This window comes from Alligator sinensis, unplaced genomic scaffold (genome assembly GCF_000455745.1).
Source record: "Alligator sinensis unplaced genomic scaffold, ASM45574v1 scaffold20_2, whole genome shotgun sequence".
Classification (NCBI taxonomy): domain Eukaryota; kingdom Metazoa; phylum Chordata; order Crocodylia; family Alligatoridae; genus Alligator; species Alligator sinensis.
Window position 1 is genome coordinate 1,578,067 of NW_005842012.1, and position 16,185 is coordinate 1,594,251.

General features: G+C 43.9%; 1 protein-coding gene across 3 annotated transcripts in view; it reads left to right on the forward strand.

Moving 5' to 3' along the window:
* OXR1 (oxidation resistance 1) overlaps positions 1 to 16,185 on the forward strand; it is a 461,315-nt gene that overhangs the window by 166,206 nt on the left and 278,924 nt on the right. For 2 of the 3 annotated variants that reach the window (XM_014519135.1, XM_006021932.3), the window contains exon 1: positions 9,411 to 9,457. The exons of the other annotated variant lie outside the window; for it this stretch is intronic. In XM_014519135.1, the coding sequence (XP_014374621.1) occupies positions 9,420 to 9,457 (38 nt within the window). In that variant the 5' untranslated portion in view covers positions 9,411 to 9,419. Of the gene's footprint in view, positions 1 to 9,410; positions 9,458 to 16,185 lie in introns of those variants that run through there. 3 annotated transcript variants of the gene reach the window in all.

A 16,185-nucleotide genomic window follows, 5' to 3' on the forward strand; every position in this document is an offset into this window, starting at 1 on the left:
GAGTCCAGTGGAGGGAAACAAAAGTGGTTAGGGGGCTGGTGACTTGACTTCTGAGAGGCTGAGGGAACTGGGCTTATTTAGTCTTGGGAAGAGAAGACTGGGAGGGGATTTAATAGCAGCCTTCAACTAGCTGAAGGGGGTTCAAAAGAAGATGGAGCTGAACTGTTCTCAGTGGTAGCAAATAACAGAACAAGGAGCAATGGTCTCAAATTGAAACAAGCGAAGTTTAGGTTAGATATTAGGAACAAACTTTCTCACTGGGAGGGTAGTAAAGCACTAGAGCAGACTACCCAGAGAGGTTGTTGGAATCTGCATCCCTGGAGGTTTTTTTAAGACTCAGAGAGATGAAGGCCTTGGCGGGGATGATCTATTTGGAGATGGTCCTGCATTGAGTAGGGGATTGGGCTAGGTGACCTCCTGAGGTCCCTTCAAACCCTAATTTTCTATTGTTCTTACGTTCGTGATGCTGAAAAACAAATAGTACTGGCCAATGCAGTGCAGGGCTCCCTGCAGAGCTCTGTCCAGTGCACTCTGCTTCTGATTTACATCCATCTCACCTCTGACTTCTTCATGGAAAAGCCTACCAAGTAGTCTACACCAGACCTCAGTTCTGAGATAATGACACCTGGCTATTAGGGATAGAGATGAAACTATCAAGCTCTATTAAATTTAAGAACAAACCAAATTTAATCCCAAATCCTGGAGATAAAATGTCATGGTTAGTCATTAAAAAAAAAAGGAGCCTGAAGACTTAGGCTTCTCATTTATAGATAGGATCTACTTTAAATCATCAAACTTTCCTAAGTATTGAGTGCTTAGTGGAGCTGACATGGATATTCAGCAGTTCTGAAAATTAGGCCACTTACTCTGGAGTCCAAATAGATGTGTAAACCCCTGACTGCAGTCTCCTGTTTTTTAAAATGTTTGTCTAACTCTCAAATCCATCATGATGCCCAGGCCTCTGCTTACCTTGCTTCCTGAAATTGGAAAATTTGCTGAACCAACGCTTCTCTTCTGTTCAGTACAAATAAAGAAGCCAACTCATTCTTTTTTGTGATGTGCCTTCAGATAGGCATCCTGAATGTACAGACAGTATGTCAGTGAAAATTAGTTAAAGAAGGTTGTGCTTTTCTGCATAAGGATTTTTGTTTTTACATATTCAGTACAGTTGAAAAATATCTGTATAGCTGATGTATTTGAATAGGCTTTGTCTTTTAAAGCAATGCAGATGCACTATGCGCACTCATTTCATGACAGCTTAATGGGAAGAGCTATGTTGTGACTGAAACCGAAATTAATTGGAGTTATATTGTCCTGTGTACCGCAGGACATTACTTTTCTTCATTGCTTGCTTGTCTGCGCTTATTAACCTTATAAATGCTGTTAAGATCTCTCTGGGTGACAACTGGCAACCATATTTTGTCCAAGAAATAGGACTCCCTGCATGCATGTTCTGAAGGAGAGTAGCTGAGGAAGTTTTAAGTGATGAAGATATGAACTGGTACCACTAACCATGATCAAGTCGAGATATCTTGTGGAGAGACTTTTAAGCTGGCAGAATGCATCAGACTATTGGTAATGCAAGTTTGGTAGGTGGAGTGGTGTAACTACTGGTTAAGTGTTGATTGTTTGCAGATAAGCTTGTAATCCTCAACATTTTACAGAAGGAAAAACATCATAATTCTAATTAACTTTTACTCCATTCTCTTACTGGCCATGTGACTAAATGCTTGCATATATGCAACATCCAGTGCCTTTGCAAGTGGGAACTTGGAGGGAGGAGTACAGCTTGTAGGAGGGAAAAGTTAGGAGGAAGTACCAGGGATCATCGCTCTGTGCTCATCGTTAGAATACTAGCTGCACTTGCAGTGTCTCTACAAACAGGTCTCTGAATTAGTTTAGTTTCACAGGCACAGAATCTTTTCACACTATTATTTGATTCATGTAGCCCATGAAACACTAAACTTAAGAAAAATGACCCAAAAGTTCGGGGTCAGCTTGTGATTAGGTCTCTTATGGGTGTAAGAAACAGAGTAGACATCTGTGTTCTTCCTAAGATTATTGTAGCTTGTCTTCAATCTCCTCCAACCCCAGGAATGAGGAAGCTTGAGGAGGATTGTATATTATTCAGTAATTGTCCAGAGAATAATAGTTGTCTTGGGAAGGCTACAGCAGGAACCAGCATTGCTGAATATGGACTTCTTGGCTGCTGTCAGTACTAAAAGTATGTGTTGGATAAACAAATGTATTTCCTAGTCCAGCGCAATATAATTATATTAGTAGCATGTACGATCCAGCATTTGTATCAGAATTTTTTTCTGCAAGGTTTTTATTGTTTCCTAATTGTTCAGACATTCTTATTGTTTTTGCTTCTTTTTGTGGAAAAGAACAGAGGATGCCAGCTGCCCAATTATTTTAGCTTAGGAGGCAGTATCTTGATGAAGTACCGGTGTTGCCTTTCTAGCTTTGTAAGACAGAGAAATTTGATTTGACAAGTATTGGAGATGGGAATTAAATAAATACCATAGATCTTGTACTTACTAGTGATTATTTGTATTAGCACAATCAGGAATCTCCTAGAAAGAGCAGAGCGTTTGCCATTTGGGTGGGGGGCAGGGGCGGGGCTCTCACTGCTCGAAGCCAGCAGGTAGTGAGAGCTTTTGTGCCTCCCACAGGCCCCGTGAACTCCCCACGCCACTGGCAATTCTTGAGTGCAGCTGAACAGGCAAACAATGTGCGTCTCCCCTCTCCCCTCCATTACCCCCCCACGCTGACATCCCACTTCAGCGACAGGAATCAGAGAAGCAGGGCTGGAACAGATCTCTGGGCTGGGGTAGGGACACCCAGAAGCTGGGATCTTGGTGGGGGAGCCTGTCTACCGAGTGCCAGCAGGGGCAAGCTGGGCACTGGCATCTCCCCAAAGCCACAGTAGGGACTGGGGGTGCTTGTTCTTCCTGAATGTGTCACAAATCAGGGGAGGGGAGGGTGCAGGGCAGGATTGCTCTGGGCCAGGCTGGACACAGACACACGTATACACACCCAAGCCCTGCTCCCTCCCGAATGCCAGATGCAGTGGCAAAAGCCCCTCTTCCTGCCCCAACATTGCTCCACTTTGGGCCAGGCTGGAGTCCTACATGTACGCACATGTGTGCACCCATATGCCTCCTAAACCCTGCTAACTGCAGGGAGCGAGATGGAGTGGCAGCGTAGATCTACTCCAGTTTTTGCTCTGTTGGGAACTCTGGCAGGGGGATGGAAAAGGAGCCTCCCTGCCACTGGGGGCCCGGTCCAGCTCCTACCAAGACCCAAGCCAGGAAACTGGGCGGGGGGGTGCCTGGCAGGGTAGCTCCTTTTCCACCTCCTTGCCCACCTGAGCTCCCAGTATGGCAACAAGTAGTGCCATGCTGCAGCTCCTGGCTACAGCTGGAGGAAAGGAGCTCCCCTCCCCACCCCACGCCTCCCCCTGCCAGGCTGCAGCACACTGTGGTTCTGGGGCAGCTGTGGGGACAGAAGCCCCCCACCCCCTGCTGGCCAGGCTGCGGCTCACAGCTGGCCGGAGGGAGGATGCAGGGCTGGGGTCAGAGGCTGTCACTGACTGGGCTCAGTGATAGCTGAGGGGATGGGGCCAGCCTAGCACTCATGCAAAGCAGATGTTCTCTGCCTGAGATGAGCACGCTGCCCTGTGAGGAACCCCTGGAATGCTGTTGAATGTGACCTAGCTTAACGCCTGATGGGATGCAGCACAGCCATTCAAAAAAGGGCTCTAACCTAAAGCACTTTAGTCTGACAGCACATCCATTGGGGATTAATTTAGAGCATGAGCCACCATTTTTAAAGCACTCTATGAGCTGTGAACATCTGTTCTGTTATTGGTATAGAGCACTTTCTCATGTTTATAGCACACTAGGTGTAACATCTGTACCAACCATATACTACTATACCTAAAAATATCACAGATAATGTAAAGCTCATTTGAGACTTAGGATATGGACAGTTGAAACACTTTCACTACTTTAGAAGAGGTGGGACGTACCATGGTGCAGCTGATCTTATGCGACTCTTTCATCTGTCTTCATTTGCAGAAAGTGAAGTTAAACACCAAATATGTACACCCTGCCCCATTTTATTCAGAGGTAGATTAATACATTTTAATTTCATTTATTTCAGTTTTGGAGCACAAATAGTTATGCTGGTTTCTCTGATGTGGGCTCATGAGCGTTGAGTTCCCTTGCTTCAAAACTAAGTGATTGAACACCTTTCCATGCCCTTAGTAAGGGAAAGCACTGTTTTAGTAAAAGGGAAGCATGAAACTCAAAGAAGATGTGATATGGCTTTTATCTTTTTAAAGTTTATATTCCATTTTTAAAAAGTGAAGAACTGTAATCTATACCTATATAAGCCATTTACAGAAGTGGAGAATTATGCTAAATTCAAGTCAATCACTGAATCCTTTGTGTAAGATCTGGGGAAGAGACAGTAATGATTAGCACCATCAATTAATTTTGCTGTAATTACTACCTTCAGAACATTCCTTTTATTGTACAGCCTGCAAGATGTGAAGGAGGAAAAAAAACAAAAACAAACCAAACAATATTTTTGTCTCCATGAGGCTTTGTTATTTAATGATTCATCCTTCTGACAACTATTTCATTTTATGGGGTACATCAGGGGTGTCAAACTCACTTGGGGTCCTGAGCTGGACTATGTTCAGCTCCTTGTGGTGTGGAAACAGCTTGGGGCATGGTGGTTGCAGGGAGGGGTCCAGCGGCAGTTGGAGGCAGGTCTATACACATTGAACGGTTCCAGGTCGGGGTCTTCTGGAGGTGGGAGGGATCTGGCAACAGCAGTGTAGCTAAGGGCAGCAGCAGCAGCGAGCCAAACTCACTGCTGAATTTTGCAGTAGGCCATGCCTTCCAACTTTGGGTGGCCTGCCAGGCTGCATAGAGTGGTTTTGCAGGCCATATGTTTGACATCCTTGGAGTAGACTGACAAATTAGCTTGTATATGTTTGTATTCCTGCTTCCCTGTAAATGAAAGTGAAATGGGAATAGATTGCCCATCCATTTCCAAATGCCACTTTTAGCCATCTGCTGTGTGAACTTCAGAGAAGCTGTTTAGCAGCACTTTGATTGCTTCGCTTCCCTGTGCTATTTTTAGTTAATGTCTAGGCAAGTTGCTCTTCATTTTTCAAACCAGTTGTCCTCTGGGAAATTAAAGATGTATGCATCCTTTCAGATTTGACCTTCAATGTTTCCAAGCCACGTATGACAAAAAACAACAACAACCCAAAACCAACCCCCCCCCCCCCCCCCCTGCCACAGGCAGGTATGCTGTCCTAGATTTCCATGAGAACTGAAAAGCCCTTGTTTACTAAAATATAAAGTGTGACATGTTGGATATATAAGGCATATATAAGGCATCCACACCACTGATTGCTACTGCAAGTGTATTTCTGAAGCATGGTTCCTTTTTTTTTTCTTTATTGGTGCTGCCATCACATGCTGTCCCATTGACTTGTCCGTGTTTGTGTGCTTTGCACCAACTGGGAGAAATGGAAAAGAATAAGAAACAAGATCTGACTTACTTACATTGTTATAGCCAGCACGGGTTTGTTGCGGGTAGGTCTTGCTTGACCAATCTCATTTCCTTCTATGACCAGGTGACCTAACACCTGGACAAGGGAGAAGAGATTGATGTCATATATCTTGACTTCAAAAAAGCCTTCGATCTGGTGTCCCATGATCGCCTCTTGGAGAAACTGGCCAATTGTCTCTTAGTTTTCACTAATTTTTTGCCTACAGAAAAATATTAGAGCATTTTTTTCTTGCAAAGAGCCACAGCAGGTCAGAATGGTTTTAACACTATGGATTAATATTTGAAATATCTTGATTTATCTTGTGAAACATGTTTGCACACCTAGCAGTGCTAACATTGGATGGCACTCCATGGCACCCTTGAAAGAATCTCAAGGCACCCCAAGGTACTATGGCACCCTGACTGAAAATCACTGCTTTACAGATGACTTGGGGGTCATCATTGACCACAAGATGAACATGAGCCTGCAATGTGATGCTGCGGCTAGTAAAGCGACCAAAACGTTGGCTTGCATCCATAGATGCTTCTCAAGCAAATCCCGGGACGTCATTTTCCCCTTGTGCTCAGCCTTGGTGAGGCCGCAGCTGGAGTACTGCGTCCAGTTTTGGGCTCCACAATTCAAAAAGGATGCGGAGAAGCTTGAGAGAGTCCAGAGAAGAGCCATGCGCATGATCAGAGGTCAGGGAAGCAGACCCTACGATGACAGGCTGAGAGCCCTGGGGCTCTTTAGCCTGGAAAAGCGCAGGCTCAGGGGTGATCTGATGGCCACCTATAAGTTTATCAGGGGTGACCACCAGTATCTGGGGGAACGTTTGTTCACCAGAGCGCCCCAAGGGATGACGACTAGGTCGAATGGTAAACTACTACAAGACCGTTTCAGGCTGGACATAAGGAAGAATTTCTTTACTGTTCGAGCCCCCAAGGTCTGGAACAGCCTGCCACCGGAGGTGGTTCAAGCGCCCACATTGAACACCTTCAAGAGCAAACTGGATGCTCATCTTGCTGGGATCCTATGAACCCGGCTGACTTCCTGCCCTTTGGGCAGGGGGCTGGACTCGATGATCTTCCGAGGTCCTTTCCAGCCCTAATGTCTATGAAATCTATGAAATCAGCTGCTGAAGAATTGCTACTGGTGCAGCTGGCTGGATGATCCATTTTGCTTTACGTGAAAGAAGCAAACAGTTGGAGAGAGAAAGTGGGTGGTAGTGATAGAGGTCTGTGACTTCATGTTGTGACTTCTGATTCTCACATCCTTACCCTTTCTGCCCAATTTGTGTGGTGTCACAGGAGGAATAGAGCTAGGGAGAAGGTGCTTTTTTATGGCCACCTGGGTATTATGAGCAAAAAAGGATCCCATGAGAAGGTAGCAGCAACGAGGCGTCATTCACAATCTGCCTTGTTTTACATGCTGAATTGAGACCATTACTAAAATTCCTGAAGCAGTTTTGTGTTACAAGAACCAGACAGTGCTTGGCATTTGGGATTAAGCAGACTCTTAGTTCTAGCAATAAGTTTTACTGCACATGAAAGCATGAAAGTCATGAAGGCTCCAATAATTCTTGAGTGACAGAAAGAAATCTTGATTATGAAAGGCAGACACTGACCTGAGAAATGGTTGATGTCAGTGTCACAGCAGTCATCTGCTGTGAAAGTCACTTACAAAGTAGATTTCTCTTGCCCAAGGTTGCATGGAAGAAGTTGCTGTAATTTCCTAATGTAGGCTTGATTCTATTGATTACATGGATGATGATAAAAACACCTTTCCTTTTAGGCATCGTGCATCTGAAAATGCATACGTATTCTTTCTGAATTGACTGGGCTTTTTGTTTTAAATTGTTGGAGGTGTCCTAGTTTACAAAGGTGTTCCAGTTTGTGCATGCAGTCATTTGTGTTTAAGGCTGCAAAGCTGTGTATCATTTTATACATATATTCATGGTCTGAAAATTCTACTCATCTTGCACACTAACTTGCACAGTGTCATGAGACGGTGGGAGATGGTTCTTAAAATGCCCCTGCTTCATAAAAAACGTAAGCCCTAGTCCTGCAAGATGCTCTGTGCAGTTGGACACCTATGTTCATTGACTATGTTGGCGCACTCTATGGACAGAAGGACCTGTCTGTGATAAGCAGCTTTCAGATTAGAACCTAGTTTGGTATTGTATATTTAAAGTGTGGCACCTACAATGTTATCCAAGGGGGAGTATTTGCATAGACTCACCCCTGGGTTTTTTGTCTCAGGAGCCAAAGAGGACCTGTCAGCCTTTGTCTCAATAAATGTGTGGCTTGTGTTCTACTGATGCCTTGACCCCTAAATAAAGGAATTTTTTCATACTGTTTTAATGTTTCATTAACCATTTGAAATCCCAAGCAAAGTAGGGTTGGGTTTTTTTTATATATGTTTTTATTTCTACTGGTAACTTGGGTAAGGCTGCAATACTACAAAAATAAAAGAGAGATGATCTTAAAAATAGTGTTTACACCATGGAGCAGAAGCAAGCTGGCCAGTGCAATGGGCTTCAAGTCCTCACTTTACAACATACTTGCTCCTTTTACTGTACTGTGGACTTGCCTGAAATTATGTCTTCACTACCACAGCCATGGAGATGAGCTAGGTCTGACAGACATTACACTTAAGACGTGGTTAACTAGTTAATCACATCTTAATTGGTGACCTTGCCAAACGTACACTCAATTAATGGCATGATAAATTGAGGAATAAGGCATAAAGTATGTGTAATAGGGAGCACACCCTGCACTCCTGTGGCTGGGAGCTCTGGTCAGCTGAATGGGACTTGTGCAGCAAGGAGCATGGTGTGCTTCCTCAGCTGGACACCCTGATCCTCTGACAGGGCTCCTAGCCATGGGAGTGTATGGTGCACTCCCATGGCTGGGAGCCAAGCTTGCTACTTGCTGGTGCAGAGACCGGCAAGAGGCTTCCCATTCACCAGCATATGGCACAATAGTATCTGATGCAGGATCCTGCTTTGCACATGTGGTGTGGTGGGAAGCGTGATTGTTGGTATTCTGCATTAGATCCTATCACATCCTTACTTTAACATCTGTCAGGGGGCTTCGTCTGTCAGCGGGACTGTCCGCCTCCTTTCCCCATCACATTACAGTCATAGAAACTTAGGGTTGGAAGAAACCTTAGGGGGTCATTTAGTCCAACCCCTGCTCAAAGCAGGACCACCCCCAACTAGATCATTCCAGCCAGGGCTTTGTCTAGCTGGGTCATAAAAACCAGCAAGGATGGAGATTCCACCACCTGTCTGGGTAACCTGTTTCAGTGCTTTACTACCCTCCTAGTGAAAACATTCTTTCTAATATCTAACATAAAATTATCTTGCTGAAACTTGAGACTATTGCTTCTTGTTCTGTCACCTGCCACCACCAAGAACAATCTAGCTCCATCCACGGTGTAGCCACCCTTCAGGTAGTTGAAGGCTTCTATTAAATCCCCCCTCAGTCTTTTCTCCAGACTAAATAAGCTCAGTTCCTTCAACCTGCCCTCATAAGTCATGTACCCCAGCCTCCTAACCAATTTCTTTTCCCTCTGCTGGACCCTCTCCAATTTGTCCACATCCTTTCTGTACTGGATGGTCCAAAACTGGACACCGTACTCCAGATGTGGCCTCACCAGTGCTGAAGGGAGGGGAATAATCTCTTCACTCGATCAGGTGGGAACACTGCTACTAATGCAGCGTGGTATTCTGTTAACCTTCTTTGCAATAAGGGCCCACTGTTGGCTCATAATCAACTCACTGAAGAGTTCCTTGCTAAGCCAAACTGGTCTGCCATACTTGCTAGTCTGCCTGCGCAACAGGATGGTTCATTTCTTCACCCTCAGTAAGGTTTCTTTAAGGTACAGCCCCTTCTCCTGGACTCATTTCCCCCCCAGACTGGCATCCTGGGAGATCCTGTCCATCATTTTCCTGAGAAAGTTGAAGTCTGCTTTTCTGAAGTGTAGGGTCCTTACTCTGCTGCTCTCCTTCCTTTCTTTCCTCAAGATCCTGAACCCAATCAACTCAAGGTCACTGCTTCCCAAGCTGTTGTCCACTTCTACATTGCCCACCAAACATTGACAGACCTCCTCTTCTCCCATTCCTCCAGCTGAACAGAGCAGGGGTAGATTGTAATTCTCTAAGCAGGACTGCCATTGGAGGGGCATCCAGGAAAAATTATTCTGCAAGAAAAAGAGGGTCTCAACCTCCTGGAAGAGCGAATATTGTACAGAGGTGTCATGGGTAATAGGGGCATGCAGCAGCAGAATTATTTGAGAAACTCTCATGCAGCAACAAAAGCTGATTGTGCTATAGTTTCTCTTCCTGCAATTTATATCCCATCAGACCCTGCTGCCCTCTCGCTCTCTCCTGTCAGTTGACAAACATAGATCAAGTTCATATACTCTGCCTCATATATGCCTTGACTTGCAGCAGGTCCTTGGTCTCTTCAGATGGAACAAGAAGAGGAAGTCCTTTTCTTGAATTAGTTTTCCTCTTGGCACTACCTTTTCCCCCAGAGGATAGGGATTAAGGCAAGGAGGGGGAGGAGGATGAAGAGAAGACCTTTGTGTGATAGTGGGAGGAGGAAGGGCACCTGTAGGAACAGCAGATCAAGAGAAAAGTAGAGAGAAGGGAAAGGAAACCGAAATGATTAGCCACTGGTCCTGATTTTATAGGACACACCATATTTGACAGCAGCCTTGTTCTTGGCGAAGCATTTCACCAAAGGAGTGAATTTTCAACATGTTGCTTGGCTGTAGTGCCTAAGTAACAAAGTGGGCTCTGAGTCCTAGTGGGGATGCTGCTTGTAGTTAATGCAAATAACTTTTGTATTAGCTATATGTTACTGATGTGAGGAACACATGTAATAATTAAGGTTTTCCAGACGCATCTGCTTTTTGAAGTATTTTAAAATTCAGTCACTTACCTTATTGTGCTCTCTCTCTCTCTTATTTTTTACTTTGCAATACAGAGACAGTCCATGAAAAAGTATTATCTCTGAAGTCCTAAATGCACATTTCCTCATCAGCTGCATCAGTACTGAATCATTCCTAATGCCCCTAGGAAGGGTGCAGGGAGAGGGGAGCAATGGGGGAGAGTTTGGTAAGAAATATTAGATGGACATCTTAGGGTGGAGGAGAGACCTCCAGACTGAGAGGAAAATGAAAGATGCAGCATGAAGAGAAGCATAAGGAATGGGCAGAGAGCAGGAGAATCGGGAAGTTTTGTGTGCTGAGTGATTGCATCTGAGACCAAAATTTCAAGTGACATGACAATTAAAATCACCCTCAGACAGACAGAAAGGGCAGTTTACTGTACCCTGAGCTTGTTTTTGATTTTAAAAAGCTGCTTTGTATGAAATATTTTATTTTTTAAATGAAACTTCTCATACATTTGCATCTCTTCAGTGACGCGAAGCCTTCTGTCTCCTTCCATTTTAGGGTGCTCCAGTTTCTGTTCTGTGTTACTAGCATATCAAATTTAGAGAAAATGTTTTCTGCTTTTAGCCTGTAGACCTTATTGAAACTGAATTTTACAGATGAAGGAAATTGTGAGCAGTAGTTGTCCAATCAGTTTTAAGTTGATTGAAGCCCATGATATGTTTTTATGATGGGAAAATATAGTGAATTAAAACATTTTGATCAACGGCCTAGAAAATCAGTTATGAGAAGGAAGAAATATAGATAAGCCAGTACTTTTCAGCCTTGTGTAAGAAGGTTGTATTACATTTCAGACAGAGGCCCAAGTCTCCAAGAAATGTCAATTTGACACTTCTTATGTGTAGTAAGGAAAATTAAAGGAGAAAGTGAAGCTGCAGATGAAGTAAATTATTCAAACCAAAATGGCCAGGCAGTGCACAGACACATCTTTAAATATCTACCAGCAACAGAAGAATAAACATCTTAAACTTATGATCTTATCTGCAATGCCACTCATAATTGCACCACAAAGCTGGAATTGCCCCTTTTGGAAGCTTTACTGGAGAGGAAAAAAACCCCTAGTTTTGCCCCGGGGCCACATAATGCATACAGAATATGTGTGCGCAGAAATGTACCTTGGCATAAAAATTGATTTGTTACTCATTCCCTGCAGCTATTTAAAAATAACTGTATTTTCCTCCTAATGTCTTAAAAATCTCTATTACACATTTAATTGCTGCCCAGAAGGCAACTTTGGCAGCATGGCACAGTCAGCATGTGGCCATTTCAAATGCAAAGTCACTTTGAAATAAAATATGTCAAGTTGTTCAGAGGGTCTGGTAAAGGCATCAGGGCATTTTGCTGCTGTTTAGTGTTCCCCTTTCCAGGTATAACAGTTTTGTAGAATTTTGTAGAATTCCACTAATTTCTGGGTGGTACAGTTGCTAGTGGTTTGTCATGTGCTGGCAAGTCTTCAGACTTGGAACCACCAACATTGAGAGAGAACTTCTACCCTGCACACATAGAAAGTAATCCTTGTTAGGTTTATTGGTTTAATGAGTGTTAGATTCAGGCATCAGGAACACCCTGTGTATTTTATCAAATAATTGTGTCAGGTGCAGTATAATGCATAAGTACTCCCCCTGTACTCGGCCTTAGTGAGGCCGCAGCTGGAGTACTGTGTCCAGTTTTGGGCTTCACAATTCAAAAAGGATGTGGAGAAGCTTGAGAGAGTCCAGAGAAGAGCCACACGCATGATCAGAGGTCAGGGAAGCAGACCCTACGATGACAGGCTGAGAGCCCTGGGGCTCTTTAGCCTGAAAAAGCGCAGGCTCAGGGGTGATCTGATGGCCACCTACAAGTTTATCAGGGGTGACCACCAGTATCTGGGGGAACGTTTGTTCACCAGAGCGCCCCAAGGGATGACGAAGTCGAATGGTCACAAACTACTTCAAGATCGTTTCAGGCTGGACATAAGGAAGAATTTCTTTACTGTCCAAGCCCCCAAGGTCTGGAACAGCCTGCCACCAGAGGTGGTTCAAGCGCCTTCATTGAACACCTTCAAGATGAAACTGGATGCTTATCTTGCTGGGATTCTATGACCCCAGCTGACTTCCTGCCCTTTGGGCGGGGGGCTGGACTCGATGATCTTCCGAGGTCCCTTCCAGCCCTGATGTCTATGAAATCTATGAGCAGGGGCCAGAAAATCAGGTCTTCCTCTTCTGTGCAACTGTTAGGCCAGATTGTGCCTACTGTTGCTTCTCCCTCCCTGCCTGCACCCTAACTTTTAGGCACCAATGCTGTTAGTCTCCCTATACTTATGTTTCCTACATATAAAGTGAATTTAACAGTACTTAATTAGAGGCGCTTCCCTATCCCTCAAGTATATTAAATTGTTAAATGTTGAGGATAAACACATTAAACATTGGACGGTAGTCATGTGCTCTGGGAGGGAAAGTAGTATAAGAATCTAAGGTAACTATCAAAAGAAAATATGTGAAATACTGTAAATAAACATGTGGTTTAATATTTAAGAAAGCAGTGGTTCCCTAACAATTGGAATGATTTTGATTCCAAAATAAGGTTATTTAATTAACTTATTTAATTAACCTGTGAATGTGCATGGAAAAAAAAAGCAGAAAGCCATGATGACCCCTAGCCTCTTAACAGCAGCTTTCATGAAAGTGTTAATTAGAATGCTCCCTTTTTACTGCTAGTACCTGCTTTACATTTACTTGGGGTCAAGCTTCCCCGGTGTGCTTAGTACAATATTTTCCAAACTTATGATACCTGGGGCACACTTTTTCCCTCTAAATTAAAAATGACAGCACACTTCACTCGTGGGTCTGCTGGGCTAGCCCAGCTGGGGCTCCATTCATCCGTTTTTTTCTGGCACACTTCTGCCATGGCACGCCCATGGGAAATACTCTGTTAGCACGTGCATTGTTTTACTGTTTTGGTTCGGTGTGCCCTTGTGAATTCACTTGTAATATACAAATCTTTGTATTTAATTTTACATATCTTGCTCATCTTGAGCTAAGTCCTTGCTCCTATTGAAGTCAGTGGCCCAGATCCCATTCACTTTAAAGGGACAGATTCAGGTTCTGTATATCTTTGCTGTTAAATACTTTCTGTAATGATACACAAATGAAGGCTGCCACCCCCTTTTCAAAACAGCCTGTGTATGCATGGGTAAAAGGAGGTAATGGCTATACATAACTGTTGAGAAGCTTCTGAGCAATAGGACCTACCCAGAAGCAAATAGTTTCAACATCTGGGTAGCAAAATAGGCCAGTCTGTTGGGCTAATCTGCCTTCCATTGACAATAGTGGCATCTTCTTGGGTCTTGTCACCATGGACCAAATTTGGGTCCAAAAATGGACACATACTATTGCTCAATCTGTAGACTTACCAAGGTTGTCATTGGTGAATCATGCCCCCATAGATGGACAAGCTGGTAGATGTTCTGTAGTCTGAAAACTTATTCCACATTCACACATTGTGTTTGTTATATTAGAGTATCCCCACAGCTGCATGTTAATTTTAGTTTTGCCACCCCCTGTTTGGAGGCCGTTCAGGCTTCTCCATGTTAGCCAGTCAAGTTCTGCACCTGCAGGGTGATGTTCTGTAGCTTTGATGTTCCTCCTAATTACCTCCTGAGTTATCTCTAGTTGTGATTACCACATTTTATTTATGTGGCTGTTGGTGTTTCATCCAATGGCTGTGTTGCAGAGAAGAAACTTTCTCATGATTTTAGACTACTAGGAGCTGCAATATCGCCATGTCTTGGGTGCATCTTATTTTCGTAGTTGTTTTATGTTTTGCTTTCTAGTACTCTCCTGATGTCTGGTGGAGCAGTTCTGGTAAGTAGGTGAAGACTATTGACATTTTTTTGGTTTAAGGCATCCAGTAATGCACCTGCAACTTTTTTTCAGTACAGCATCTAACTGTCTTAATTTTAATTTTATGGAATTTTGAATGGATCGTTTTCGTGAGCATTTGATTTTCTTAGGTTGGTGGTCTCCAATCAGTTCTGCTGTTAATATCTCTGGAAATGATTGTGTCACAGTGTGATTTTAAAAGTCATTGGTTTGATCACTTGATGCCAATAGATGTAACGTATTGAGCCAACTGAGCTGTAAGGATGACTTGCCATAGTACATATACTTCAGTTCTCACTTTGAATATGAATATTTGTGCAGCTATTCTGCCAGATAAGCAGTTGATGTCCATTGTCTGCAACATGAACAACACTAAAAACATTAAGCTTTCAGATAGCTTGTAAATTGCCTAAACTCTTGTATTTCAAATATTTTTTCTTAGCAATGAATATGCCATGTTAGAATAATTGTAACCAAAAGACAAATAATTCTGCAGTTGACTGCATGATTTAGAACTTATGCAGAATTAAATTTAAAATAAAAGAATTGTACATGTGTTTGAGTGGCAGGATATTCCAAAATTTACTACAGCTAATACCACTGAGAGGGAGGTTGGATAGATTTAATATAATTCAGATCTGGTTGGTACAAGTTAGTTTTATCTTAGAACATCTCAAATTTATTGACTTCCAGTGGCATCTCTTGTATTTCTGTCCAAATTCTAATTCAATATAGCTCTTCCAGCCACATAGCAGGCCTTTTAGTTCAAGGGCAAATATTTGTCCAGAAGAATGTTGCACCATATTTGGAAAGTATAAGAATTTGGTAGCATTTGGTTGCTTAACTACTTTGGGCTTTTGCTAAAGTAGGTAGATATTTCAGGCTAATGTCTGGCTCCTACAGGCTAAGCCAGGGGTTTTCAACCTTTTAAAAGGAGTGTATCCTTTCTGGTGGCGATGGCCAGATGTGGAGTAGGGGGGAGGGGAGGAGGGTTGTGGCGCCACCACGTGCAAGCTTTCCTCCCCCCTCCCCCTGTGTCCGGTCAGTCGGGCAGTACCTATGTGGCCTACAGAGGGGAGCTGCTGCCCTTATTTCCCCCCCAACCCTCTGGCCCTGCTCCTGGGAGGCGGCAGTGCGGGATGGTGAGTGGCGGTACTCTGTACCTGCCTGCCCATATCCCCTAGCACCTTTCTAAGTACCCCCAGGTGTACACATACTCCTGGTTGAAAACCCCTGGGCTAAGCCATTCTGGAAGACATTTGATTGTGTCAGGGATTGTGTCTTAGAAATATGCTTCTGGGCTAAGTACAGACCATCAAAAAGTCTGAGGCTGAATCAGTTCAGTCTTTGTAGGTTAGTCAAAGCAGCAGAGATTAAACTGAGAAACAGCTGGAGGACAGACATTCACTTTTGATTCAGGAAATGCAGCCACATGCCTACAGTGGCTCAGGCCAGGAGCCCGGGGGCACTAGAACATGGCTGTCTGGCACATAGCCAATGTGGATTGTGTGTTCACTTCCTCTTCCTGCTGCCTCAGAGGTCTCTGGGATTTGCAGTCCAGACCCACAGCAGCAGGGTTGCTCATCATCTCCTCTTCCTGTTTCCAGGTGCCTCTGGGATTTGTAGTTCACAGCTGCAGCTAGCAGTAAGTTTTTAGCAGGGCAGGGCAGGGCAGCTCTGTACTCAGGGGAAAAGAAGTTTAAACCCCCACCATGGCCCCAGAACCCAGCTCGGGTTTGTGGGGGAGCAGAGGGGCAGGGCAGTCCCTGCCTTCTTTTCCTCACCCCT